Source organism: Silurus meridionalis, chromosome 2, assembly GCF_014805685.1.
Source record: "Silurus meridionalis isolate SWU-2019-XX chromosome 2, ASM1480568v1, whole genome shotgun sequence".
Classification (NCBI taxonomy): Eukaryota; Metazoa; Chordata; class Actinopteri; order Siluriformes; family Siluridae; genus Silurus; species Silurus meridionalis.
Genome location: NC_060885.1, coordinates 22367157 through 22380218, shown reverse-complemented (window position 1 = coordinate 22380218; position 13062 = coordinate 22367157). Strand labels below are relative to the sequence as shown.

The 13062-nt window shown below is 43.2% G+C and overlaps 1 protein-coding gene across 1 annotated transcript in view; it reads left to right on the top strand.

The window, feature by feature from the left end:
* lrpprc (leucine-rich pentatricopeptide repeat containing) overlaps positions 1-13062 on the top strand; it is a 53427-nt gene that overhangs the window by 29509 nt on the left and 10856 nt on the right. Inside the window, 4 exon segments of the mRNA XM_046874597.1 lie at positions 1895-2019; positions 5377-5483; positions 12431-12499; positions 12612-12702. Coding sequence (XP_046730553.1) covers positions 1895-2019; positions 5377-5483; positions 12431-12499; positions 12612-12702 — 392 coding nt within the window.

The window sequence follows — 13062 nt, the reverse complement described above, 5'->3', positions numbered from 1 at the left end:
TAAAAAAAAATAAAAATAAAGAGCCAGCTACGTGCACACATTTGACAAGGTGTGTGTGTGTGTGTGTGTGTGTGTGTGTGTGTGTGTGTGTGTGTGTGTGTGTGTGTGTCTGTCTGTCAGAGGAGCGTTTTAGGATGTGATAGTTAGGACATTTGAAGAGTGGAGGTGCACCATGGATTGCAAATCTTGGCGTCAGTCCTCTGGCAAGCGTGCGCCACACACACACACACACACACACACACACACACACACACAGAGTTCTCCAAGTAATTTTTTTTTTTTTTTTTTTTAAACAATAGCCAAAAAGAAGCCCAATGTTTTAGTGGTCTCCTCTTTCAAGAACGTGGAATGGATGATAACATGGGTGCCAGTCTGAGGAACAAAAGAGGAGGTGGGCACAAGCGAGAGTTAGAAGGAGAAGAGCCGGGAGGAGGAGGAGGAGGGATGAGATGAGCTTTCTTGTCTAATTCTTCAGGTTCTCTGCGCAAAGCACTCACTCATGCCTTTTTTATTCTCCTGCGACTTAATTGGCTGGAAAGTGCTTGACATGCAAAGTTGGTGACATTAACGGGTACATGTTGCAGTAAAGGCTGAACGCCACTGACAGCTAAATTGTATCCAGGGAAATTATGAAGCCTTCAACATGGTTAAGTCTTTTTTTTCTTTTTCTTTTTTCCTATTTTTTTTTTTCCCCCCCTTGAGGGGCGCGTAGTAAGAGGTAGGGGTGGTTAGCAGCTGTAGAGGGGGTAATTGCAGTTGGTGGGCTTCATATCCTGTTGATGGCTGTGAAGGGTTTCTTGGAAAAGTTGGTTCTTAGTCATGAGATTTGAATTGGATGTTAGTTGGGGAACGTAAAGGGCATCAGTCAACGGTATGCATGAGTTATGCGTGATTGGTGTATTATTATAGCTTAGAGCGACCATTGTTTTTCCCGAGTGTAAAGTTACTTTTTTCTTTTCTTTTTTATTTGCATATTGGTTCTAATGATTGTTATATTGTAATGGACAACTATGTGCTTCTCTAGAACACTCATGCCTCTCTCTCTCTCTTGTTGAGTGCCTTGCTTAATCAGCTGGCGTGTGTTTTTGAATTGCCTCTTGACTCCTGCTTGATGAATAATATTGCCGCTCTTCATTTCAATTAAGCGCGATTGCCTAAGAGGAGTTGTCGTGGGCCAGGCTTATTCACTGCTCTTGTTTTTGTCTATCCCCGCTATTCCTCTCCTCTTATTCAGCCCGTTAGCAAGGTCACCCCTGTGCAGGATGCGTTCTCCTGCCCTGGCACATAAAGTCAAGGGTCGTGCTCGGCACCGAAATTATACCTGTTAAAACCCCAGTGGTTCACTTTTTTGCCCTTCGTGCCCCCTCCTCGCCGGTGCCCTTTCTGCTTTGACCTCGCCGTGATTGGCGTGGTAATTACCCAATCACTCGACGGCTGCAGTTGCAGTCACAATAGAGCGATCGGAGTGGTGTTTTTCTCGTCTGCTCCTTTCGCTTTATCCTTCCGTCAGCCCCTCTTGTCAGGAAAAGCGCCGAGCTCTTTGTTAGGCAGGAGGAGAATGAGGGAGGTAGAAAGAGAGGTAAAAGGGAGGGAGACAAATGTAGCACACAGAGTAGATCTAATTTTGTTGCCTTGTTCTGTCAAACAGCCCAGTAGGGGGAGAGGGCTGGAAGAGGAAGGTGGGGTCTAAGTGAGCTGGAGAGGCTGCTGACCTTCTGCCTATGTCCTTACTGAGAAAATCTGTTTTCGGTCTTGAGTTCAGCAGATCTTATTATTTTCAGATCTCATGGTTCTTAGATTCATGTTTTTAAGGGTGAAGTCGGAGTAATAAAGTTGAACCTGGACTAACTGCATGCGTGTGTGTGTGTGTGTGTGTGTGTGTGTGATGTGGCAGTGGGGATGTGATCGGAGCTCTGGAGGCCAGCATAGAGTGCCAGAAGCAGTACAACCAAATGCCCCGGATTCATGACATCATCTGTCACCTGGTGGAGAAAGGAGAGACTGAGCCACTGCAAAAAGGTGACACACATACACACGAAAAAATGTAAGTTTTAAATGTCCTCTAATAAGAGGGACAGTATAATGTTTCAGTGTAAGTTTCCAATATTCCTCACAAAGCAAACGCACACACACTAAGGATGGTAAGATGCACCAATTTGCATCGGTGCATCAGCTTATGTTAACGATATGATGCATTGATTTTAAAAAAGTGTGCATCAGATACAAGTATGCATTTGTATCGTGATGCAGCGTTTGTAACACAGTCACATCGATTTATTTATGTATAATTATTTATAGATGCGCTATATTTTTTTATTATTTAGAATGCGACAAAAATTTGACCAAAATGTTATATGTAGATTGATTTCTCCTCATTAAACTCTTTCTCAAGCGCGTTCTCTCAGCATCACTGCTGCTACGTGAATGACGTTTTACAAAACTACTTAGACCAAGACGTGTCCTGAAAGTCATATAGAATACAGATTAACATGGCAGAGGTAGAGCTGCATCTTCATGGAGACGGAACAGGAAAAGAACTTCTGGTTTTATTTCATCTTTTTGCACTGTAAGGTAAAGGTTTGTAAAAGGGCCATGAGTAAGAAGTCAGAAGACACTGATGTAAATTTATGATTTGCTGTCTGTCTGATGGCTGTACCAGATTGAATTGCGTAGCATTATATATTTTTTTTCCATTGCATTGTGTTGAACCAAATGTGAATCGTATCGCATCACAGCTGGATCTGCTTCATATGTTTCTTTGATGTATCGTATCTTTGGCAATGCATCGAGATGCGAATCACATTGGTCTCAGTTATAGAGATCGTTTAGGGTCTTCTGTTTTCTACCCACCTGTGAGTTTTCCACTCTAGTGGAAAAAAACAAGAGGATTATGTGCGATATAATTAAACACTTCTGTCAATGAAAAAAAAATAATGAAGTTGTCCACGTCCATCAGTATCGGATCAGCTAGTTAATGAAGCCAAAAATTGTAATCATAATGGCTTAAAATTAACCGATTATGGAGCCTTGTTTGAATCTCCTTTTTTTTTTTTATTTTGTACGTTTCAGTTTTCCTCCTGCGTCTGTGTCTAGTTGAAAAACCTATACAACACTGCTTTTAATGATCCATGTCCTCCACCCTGCCACACCAAGAGGGTTTAATGTTTTTGTTTGGAGCTGAGTGTGTTTGGAGTATTAAGGACATGAGACCCCTAGGCTGGGGTGAAGGACCACTTTATCAGTCCCACTCCTCCATTCCCACCTCAACCTTCCCCACTCTCACTTAGACACACAGCAGCCCCGTGGCCTTTTCCCCAAAACACGCCCTAATGTGATTTCTCTTTAAGCCGACTAAGCGAATGGCGGGGCGGTATGAATAGAGAAATCAATTCTGGTGGAATTATCTCCTTGCTCTATTCACTCTATTGAGATGCAAATCCCTGTCAGGCTATGACAGCGTGTGTGTGTGAGAGAGTGGGGTAAGAGTGAAGCGCACCAGTGGATGTGCAGAAGTGCTTGAAGTCTTGTAGTGAATGAGTGAAGAGAGCGTGTGTAGGCAGGTGAAGTGATTGCGAAGCGGCCTGCTAGGCACAAGAATTCCCACACACGCTGTGTGTATAGACACGTTTTAGTTAAGCTAAAAGCACCAGCTCATGCCCTCTCACACACATACAGATGAATCCCGATCGAGTGTGACTGCACTGAGGGCCTTACTCTTGAGGCTGCTCTTTGCCCAGGCTGCAAACGATAAAGCAGCCGCAGCACGATCAACCAAACGAAAGCATTCTGGGAATGAATGGAAAGTAGGGATGTGCACCTCCATAAACGAGGCTGATGGGATTCGCATCTCAATGCGTAGTCAGCGGGACAACACAATAAAAATACATATGCAGTGCGATCCGATTTCAATTTGATTTAACACATGATGCAGTGGAAAAAATTTGATTCTATGCAACATTACATGATACAGATAGTTTGCTTTTATTCAGACAGACAGCAAATCATAAACTTGCCTTCCGGCTTCTATCGCATGGCCCTTTTACAAAACAGGCCTTTGTAGTTCAAAAAAGGAAAAGAACCTCTGGTTTTATTTAAAAAAAATGCTCTGTTTTGTCTCCAGGAACATGCAGCTCTACCTCTGCCATGTTAATCTACCGTATTTTTCGGACTATAAGCCGCTACTTTTTTCCCACGTTTTGAACCCCGCGGCTTAAACAACGAAGTGGCTAATTTATAGATTTTTCCTGGATTTTTCCCAGTTTCACAAATTTCGAGTTAAAAAACTGAACCCCATAACATTAGACCAATGAAATTTCCGAAAGGAAACGAAAAAACGTACCTCACCTGTGTTCTGAGCTGCACGGCTTCAGGAGAAAAACTTCCATTGGTGTTGATTTTTAAACGCACGACGATGCCAAAAAAAAAAAACTCCAGAGAGAAATAGTTGTGAAAGGAAGGAGGAAGACAGTGAACAATGACTTTCTTGGTCAGCTACTGTTTAGATACAAGCCGTTGTAGAGCGTTGAGTCTGGGTGAAGGGAGAGCTCGCTAACTCCAGTTGGAAATACAATCATATAAGCACAGACAGGTTTCCAAAACTCGTGCTTTTTTATTTCTCTTGGCAACAGCGTTATGGGTTAGTCAAATAAACTTAGAAATGAGCATCAGAAAATAATGAGCACATAATTCTCAGTCTCACACACACACAGTAATACCGGAAGAATGCAGTGACATGCTATTCCCAAAATGCCACTCTGCTCTTAAAGGAGCCACAACATATTTCACCTGTTACACCGTGTAACAGACACTCTCTTTCGGTAAAACCTGTGTAAAGTTCATTAGTGTTCAGTGTGTTATACACCTTATACACAAGGTGCGGCTTATTTATGTTAAAAATAAAAATATTTGTAAAATTCAGTGGGTGCGGCTTATACAAGGGTGCTTTATAGTCCGGAAATTACGGTATATGCCATTTGTGATACTTCATATTCACGTATCAGCAGTGGTTGCTCAGAGAACGTGCTTGAGAAACAGTTTAACAAGGAGAAATTAATCTACATATATCAAATATTGGTCACACATTATTGTTCACTTTCTAAATTAAAATAAGATAAAAGTAAAGCAAATCTACTAATAATTATATATAAATAAATCATTTTTTACAGATGCAAATATGTTAACTATGCATTGTGATGCAAATGCCAACTTGCCACTTTTTAAATTGAGGCATCACATCATTAACTTTTATGCCGATGTGCCGATGGCAATTAGTGAATCTTACATCCCTAATGTATAGCTTTATATAGCTTTTCTCTTTTTAAATTTTTATTTTAAAAACCCTGGCTACTCTAAACCTCTCTCCGTTTCTTTGGGCAGCTATGGACTTTGTGAGCCAGGAGCGTGGCGAAATGATGATGCTCTACGACCTTTACTTCGCTTTCTTGCAGACGGGCCGCTACAAGGAGGCACGCAAAATCCTTGAGGTGGGAACCGGCTGCTATTTCATGTACAGCCACAAAGCGTTTTTTCCGCTTTTCAAACGATTCGGGCCACAAGGCTGAAATTAAGCTATTCATTCCACGCAGTAAGCAAAGCAGGGGGCTGGCGGAGGCAAGCGTGCATAACAGTACAGGTGTGATTATGAAAAGGGCAGCTTTGATGAGCAGTCTAAGCACAAGTGCTCTTTACTGAAGTCCCCCCCCATCGCACCCCCCTAAGTGCTCAGGTGTTGAGCCTTATTTCTTAAGTGGCCATGAATGTGCTTGACTCGTACACACTCATTCTCACATACACACACACACACACTCCATAGCCAGGTTAATGTCTCCAGACTCTGGACTGTTCGTTGCAGATAGGAGCCTTGCAAATGGATTTTTTTTTTATTTCTTTGTATATTGTAGCTGTGTATAAATGTCTGCTGAGGATTTCCTCTCTACATCTTTCAGCGTCTCCGGAACACGACCGATTTCTAGTCTCCTGCCATGTTTTAAATAGCTTTTGGAGGCCTGGTTTTACTCTACGCTCCATTTTGCTTCTTGTCTTTATGTAAGTCTCAAAGGTCTCACAAGTCTTGTCTGCCACTGAGAAACAGCCCTGACAAAACCATTATGATACTAATAAGTTGGGCAAACTCAGAAATTTCACACTACTCGACTCGTCTATATAATACACAGTATACTTGTTAAACTGCACTTTCTGTGGGCATATGTGGCCTCCTTTTTGGCTAATTTTTGGCTCATTTTTTTGGCATCCTACCCTATTTGTTTTCCCTCCTCCTCAATAAAAAAGGATTAGAAACCCGAGTTACAATGGTTAGACTTGCAATATCTTACGATGACAATAGCAATTCCACAAAATTGTAAACATTTTTGCACAGCAGGCAATTGCACGGTAGCAGTGTATGCTCAGCCCTAAACCGGTGCTTTTCCATGCACCTGCTGCCATATATAGATATAGAGATAAAGAGAGAGATAGACTGTATATTTTATACAGTATGGTACTGTAAATTACTGTTTTGCCAAATTATGTATTGTAATTTGTAAAATATTTTAACAAATAACAATATACTACCCAATACTAATCACTTTCTTTCTGAGGGAGTTATTCACTGTTAAGGTAAATATTTTTTTCTTGTTTCTTTTTTCACCTTGCGTTAAGTGTGGTAATAAAGGATAATCGTACTGACATGACATGATCCCTCACGACCGTGTGCATGCGGGTCTATAATCTCATCCAAAGACTCTAATCCCCTGTCCATAGTGTGTTTGGTAGTTAGACACGCACAGGCTGTGCTCGCTAACCCCAAGTGCTGCCCGCATTGTTCTCGTGTTTTGTTAAGGGTTCTAGAGCGCCGACTGCGAGTCCAGCCGTGAATAAAGGAGACCCGTGTCTCTCTTCATCGCCCACTGCTTCTCAGGCATGGTGTGGCAGGGGAGAGTTGATGGATAACGTGTCTCCTGACCTGCCTCCGATATTTGATTCAAACCCTTTAGTGGGGGCCAAGGGAGAGGAGGAGAAAGATAATAAGGTTGCTCGTCATTTGGAGAAACATGAGGAGGATGCTATCCTCCTTCCCGATCTTTTTCCAGGCCTGGAAGTGCTATGGGCCCTTCCCCCATGCCAGGTGAGCTGGACCTTGTTGAGCTGTGTAGGAGAGCAGCCAAAACGCTCTCTATCGACTGGCCATCTCAACAATTGCACAAGGACACTGAGAGGGATTTATATGATGGGAAGAGGCTGCCATCACGCACTTCCCCAGTTGAGCAGCTGATTTCAGTCGTCCCTGCGTGTGTCGCAAGAATGCGGTGGTTTTGGGACAAACCCTTCTCACATAGAGTACCTGTTAAGGGTTTTCTAGACTGGAGGTGCACAATATGGAGGATTTGGGGATCCTGAGCCCTGGCGGTTAGAGCTTTGAATGCCACCTCACTGCTTACAGCATACCAAGCAGAGCTCATGGAAGAGATTGGAAGGCAGATTGATGCCCGGGTCACCTGACTCAGCCTTGTGGGAACGGATCTGCGTCATTGCAGATCTCAACCTGCATTCATCAAGGGGAGAAAGCTGCTCACCCCCCCAACCCATGCGTCTAAGTTTTGCCTCTACTTCCGGAGAGGGACAGGCAGGGTTCAGGGCCCCCCCACCCCAGCAGTCAATGCAGGTGGAGGCTTGAGCGGCTAGGTATCGCCCAGCTAACCCTCAAGGAGGGAAGAAAAGACGGGCAACCTAACCTGTGGTCTGATTTTGGGTCTGATTTTTGCCTATCGGGGCACAACCTAAGAATTTTTAGCAGTTCCATTTGGGCTGGCCCTCACCCCAAAAATATTTACCAAATGTGCCGAGGCTGCACTATCACTGCTGAGCGCAGCGGGTCTCAGAGTGTCAGGATACTCAAACCTGTATCAGGCTTTTTTATCAGAGGAGCGCATCAGGTCGATTCGCGGTTGTGTCTCCCTTTTCCAGGGAAAGGGAGTCCCGTTCAGACTCTGTTTATGCCTTCTAGGGCTGATGTCTTTGGCAGTGTCTGTCATCCTATTGGGACTGTTGTGAATGAGAGTGTTTCAGTGCTGGGTAGCAGCACAGCGCTTACGTCCGAAGCGCCACCTCAACTGCAAAGTGCTGCACACCTTAGTGATTCTTTTCTCTGGCGAGAAACGGTGCACCTATGGTTGTGGATGCATTGGCTCACATGGCCAAACATACTGCTTTACGCATTTCCTCCACTGAGTATGATCGTGCCGACTCTAAAAAAGAGTAAGAGAATGCGGTCACTCTAATACTGATTGCTCCAAACTGGCCAGGGAAGTTGTGGCTGACGGAGATAATCCAGCTCCTGCATGATCGACCCTGGCCTCTCCAGTTGCACAGAGATCTCCTCTCGCAAGTGTGCGGAGAGAATTTTTTTCACCCGGCACCAGACAGAGTGGCTCTCTGGGCCTGGCCCATGAGAGATTAAACTTAAGGGTCACAGGTTTGCCTCTGATTCAGAATGCGAGAGCAACTTCGACGCGCTCTGCATATGAGAGAAAATGGAGTATATTTGGGCTATGCTGCGCGCAAAGGTGGACTCTTCTTTCACTGTTCTGTGGCAGAGCTGTTGTGCTTTTTGCAAGAAAATTTGCAGGGCGTTTTCAACCGTTAAGGTTTACCTTGCTGTTTCTACATGCCATGTAGGGATTGACAGAAATACCATTGGTTATCGCCCGCTTGTGTGCAGGTTTATGAAGGGGGTGCGGCACCTGAACACATTTTCAAAGCCGCTGATTCTGCCGTGGGATCTGCCTGTGGTCCTTAGCGTGCTCTCTTAGCCTCCTTTTGAGCCGATAGAAAGTAATGGTTTGAAGCTCCTTTCACCGAAGGTCGCTTTGCTCTATTCACTCTATCAACCGCGAAGCGGGTTAGTGAACTTCATGCTTTGTCGGTTCATAACTCCTGTATGCAGTTTGCTATGGATTTCTCGTGAGTGACTCTCAAGACTAATTTGACATTTGTCCCTAAGGTGAGCGAGTCAGCTTTCGCCCGAGGCTTGGCCACCTCGTGGACTCTGTTTTCAGCGCGTTTCAGTTCAGGACATTTGTGCAGGGGCATGCTGGACTTCGCCGCACACTTTTGTCCGATTTTATAGCCTGGATGTCACAGAGCCTTTGTTGGCTCATTCCATCCTGAGTGTATAAAAAAAAAAAATTAATAATAATGTAGAAGATGAAAACATCGTAATTGGGATGGTTTCATTTCTCACACATCTCCGCTCTCTTCGATGAAGGTGGAAAGCTTGAATATCTATTACAATGATCATGGGTCCAAAAGATTCTTCTTGATTGCTTCAAAAAAAATCTCACAAATAAGGCCACAGGTGTTGTGGCGAGTTTGAGTCGGGAATTTCTTCCATATTTTTTTTACTCTCAAAATGTTCTGCTTGCTGTTGAACTGATGTTGAACTGTATGTTGGTATTAGTAGATGCCACCGATCGCCAATAAAAACAAGTTCAAAACAAAGCGTGCGCTCTACCCTGATTGGTGGCTTGCTGTTTGTTTGACCAGTTAAGTTTCTATCTGCTTAAATAAAAAGGAACAACTGATTTTGTTAATATAGTTTAAAATGCAGTGAAATTAAAGTAAAAGTCTTCCCAAATTGAAATACGTCAGTAAAGTACAGCTACTTAAGTACAGTAACCAATTACATCTACTTGGTCTAGGCTTGACCATTTCTCGACTTATTCTGGGACTACCTCTAGTTCTTTTGCACTGTAAACTCCATTGTGTATGAAGTTTGGGTGTAAGAGGATCACGTGACATGATGTCTTCTCAAAAGCATTCCAATGAGTTGATTGACAGAAGAGTAAGGAACATTAGAGGCTGAAGTTTGATTATTCTGCACTTTTTTTTTTTTAATTCATGTAGTCATTCTATGTACCGAAAGCAGCCATTCCCTATGGCAGCAGACTTTCCGTTCATGTATCTCCCCATTTGTTTAATAAGGCTCTTATAGCCTACTTGAAAATAGTCATTCGTACACTGTTATAATCCCCCTTCCGGCATAAATGCTCTCAGTGTTAGTGAAGCATCAGCAGTGAGCTCCTCGTGGCCAGCCACAGGGTTTAAAAGCCCCTCTTGCTCGACCAGGTTGTGTGATTTTAGTATGGGGCCGCTCCTCAAACCTCCAGCGGCTAATTAAAAACAATGATATCTGCGTAGCACTGTCAGATACCACCATCAGTTGTGACCCAGACAGGGGCTGTAAGTGCTGCAATTGAGTTTTATTTTCAGCAGGTGATTTTCTTGTCTGTAATTGTGAGATTATTAATAATAGTGGGTAATTACGTGAAACGAACGTAAACGATGTTGATGTAATTAAGACGTTTAGGACGCAATGGCACTCGCTGTAAGTGCTCAAGAGAGAATGTGACCCAGTGTTTCAAAGAGTGATGTTCGTGTGTAACTATTTCAAAGCTCGATTACCCGACATGCTCGTGTATCATTCATGCCTAGCAGCGCTTCTATTACAACCGTTGGCAGAAGATACAATATTGACCCTTACAGTTCATTTGAGATAATAGGTTTGCAAACATTATCTTACAAGAATCAATTACAGTTATGAATGAATTAGTAAATAAATCCCAGTCCACATTTAGTCACTATTTCTTGTTAATCATTACCCTTTCCCACAAGCACACTACAAAATCTAGTGTAACGTTAACAGATTTGTAATTATTCAGCCACAATTCAGAAATTGATGTAGGTGAGGTCAGGAGGGTGCTGCCAGCATTCCAGTTCATCCCTAAGGTTTTCAATAGGGTTGAGGTCAGAGCTCTAGAGCAGGAGATCTTCCTCTTCAACCCAGTTTGTGCAGTTTGGGGGAAAGACAGCATAAGGATGCAAGTGTCGGTTGTTCAAATCGTGTATGTATTTTGCATGTTCAAATAAAAGAATATAAAGAAGTACACTGTGGAGTGTCCAAAATCCTCTAGTAAATATCTCCAAATGTTTCTGACATTGTAAGACGATGATCAGTGTTATTTGAAATTAACATGAAAACAATTATTTGATAAAAAAAAACGATAATTGGTTAAACCCCCAGAGTTAAACAGCATTTTACCCTTTATCCTATTTTTCCGTTTCTGGGACAACGGTGAAAATGTTTTTGAAGGTTCGCGACGTTCTCGCCTGATTGGTCTCCAATCAAATGCTCTAGAGAACATTCATCCCAGCCCCAAACTTGGAAGGACAAATTATTGACAGTAGCTACTAAAAAGCATCAGTCATTCTGGTTGTGGATGATCCTGCATGTTGTTCTCTTTCCAAACTGTTCCTCTGCTTAACCCCCTGAGAGTTTCAAAACCATCCGGCAACTTGTGCATGACGATAGCCAGAAAACAATCCACATGATCTTAATTCCGCACCCACCCTACTCACCAGATTTAGTTCCTGTGGACTTCGCTCTTTTCCCAAAGATGATCAGCTCATAGGTTGCCATTTTGACACTATTGCGGAGATCCAGCGCAAATCACAGAACGTGCTTGACGCGCTTCGAAAATAAAACTTCCAGGACGCATTCTAGAAGTAGCAGGAACTCTGGGAGTGCTGTTTTATTGTTCAAGGGGACTATTTTGAAGGTGATGGTGTGTCATCTTAGATCAGTGGTCCTCAACCCGCAGCACCTTCAATTTTTCAAAATAAAATTACCGGATTCTCTCCACCACATCTGTCTATGACTCACTCTTGATGCATGTGAAGATGCTTGGCCTCGGTCACATTTCTTACCTCCATCCGCTGCCTTCTTAAAGGGGCTCCGGCCACTAACACACAATACATTACCGCTAAATTCAAACCCCCAAGCTAGCAAAATTACAAAAAACAACACAGTGGATTCACATTTATTATTATATTTAGAAAATACAAGTTTTTGTGCCGGTCGTATTTTATGCCCGTTTTTATATTGTTGTATTTATCCACCACACCTTAAAGGCCGGTCCGTGAAAATATTATCCGACATTAATCCGGTCCGTGGCGCAAAAAGGTTGGGGACCGCTGACGTAGATAAATATGCCTGTATCAAACCTCATGTGGTCTGTTATAGGGCAGTGGTGGTCTAGTGGTTAAAGCTCTGGGTTACTGGATCATAAGGTTCAAAGGGTTCAAGCCAGAGAACCACCAAGCTGCTGTTGAGCCCTTGAACAAGGCACTTAACCCTATCTGCCCTAGGTGCGCTGTACCATGACTGACCCTGCGCTCTGACCCCAGCTTCTGTCAAACTGATGATAAAACTTGCTGCATTTCGTTGCCTTGTACCATAACTTGTGCAATGACAAAGTTTAATCTAATAAATGAGTCACAGCGCTGTACAAATCCATAGTATAGTGCCTGTACATCTATGTTTTTAACGATTTGATTGTATGTTAAAATTAAATTTTTTTTTTTCTCCCCCTTATAGACTCCAGGTTTAAGGGCACGAGCTGGTCGCCTGCAGTGGTTTGCAGAGAGGTGCATTGCATCTCAGCAGGTCTGACTTGCTCATGTACACAGTCCTGCACATAATCATGCTTAATAACATGCTCATGCATATGCTCACATTCATTCCCATGCTCAGGCACGTATGTATTTTCCTTTAATAGATGGAGCCTCTTGAAAACATGGTGGAGATGACCGCAAAGCTGTTTGAATGTGACCGAGACGAAATGTACCACTACATGCTGCGCCTCTGCAGTAAGTTCCGTGTGGCACGTAGAAAAAAAAGATGCATGTGATGTGTGCACGCCATGGAATAGAGTTATTTGTTGTGAAGCTGCACAGCTGGTGTGAAGGTCAGTGGATGATTTTGCTAGTGTGTAGACACTACATTTTGCTCAGTACATTGGTCATTTACCCTGCAGTGGAGAAGCATTGCACATCTGCTGTGTGTGTGTGTGTGTGTGTGTGTGTGTGTGTGTGTGTGTGTGTGCGCTCAACTGAGCTGCGGTCTTCGAAGCCCATAGACACGCACTTAGCCTCACAGCACTTGATTGTTCTCACAGCATGGAGCTGAGTGTCGCCAATAGCTTCCAGCCGAGAGATAAAATGTGTGTG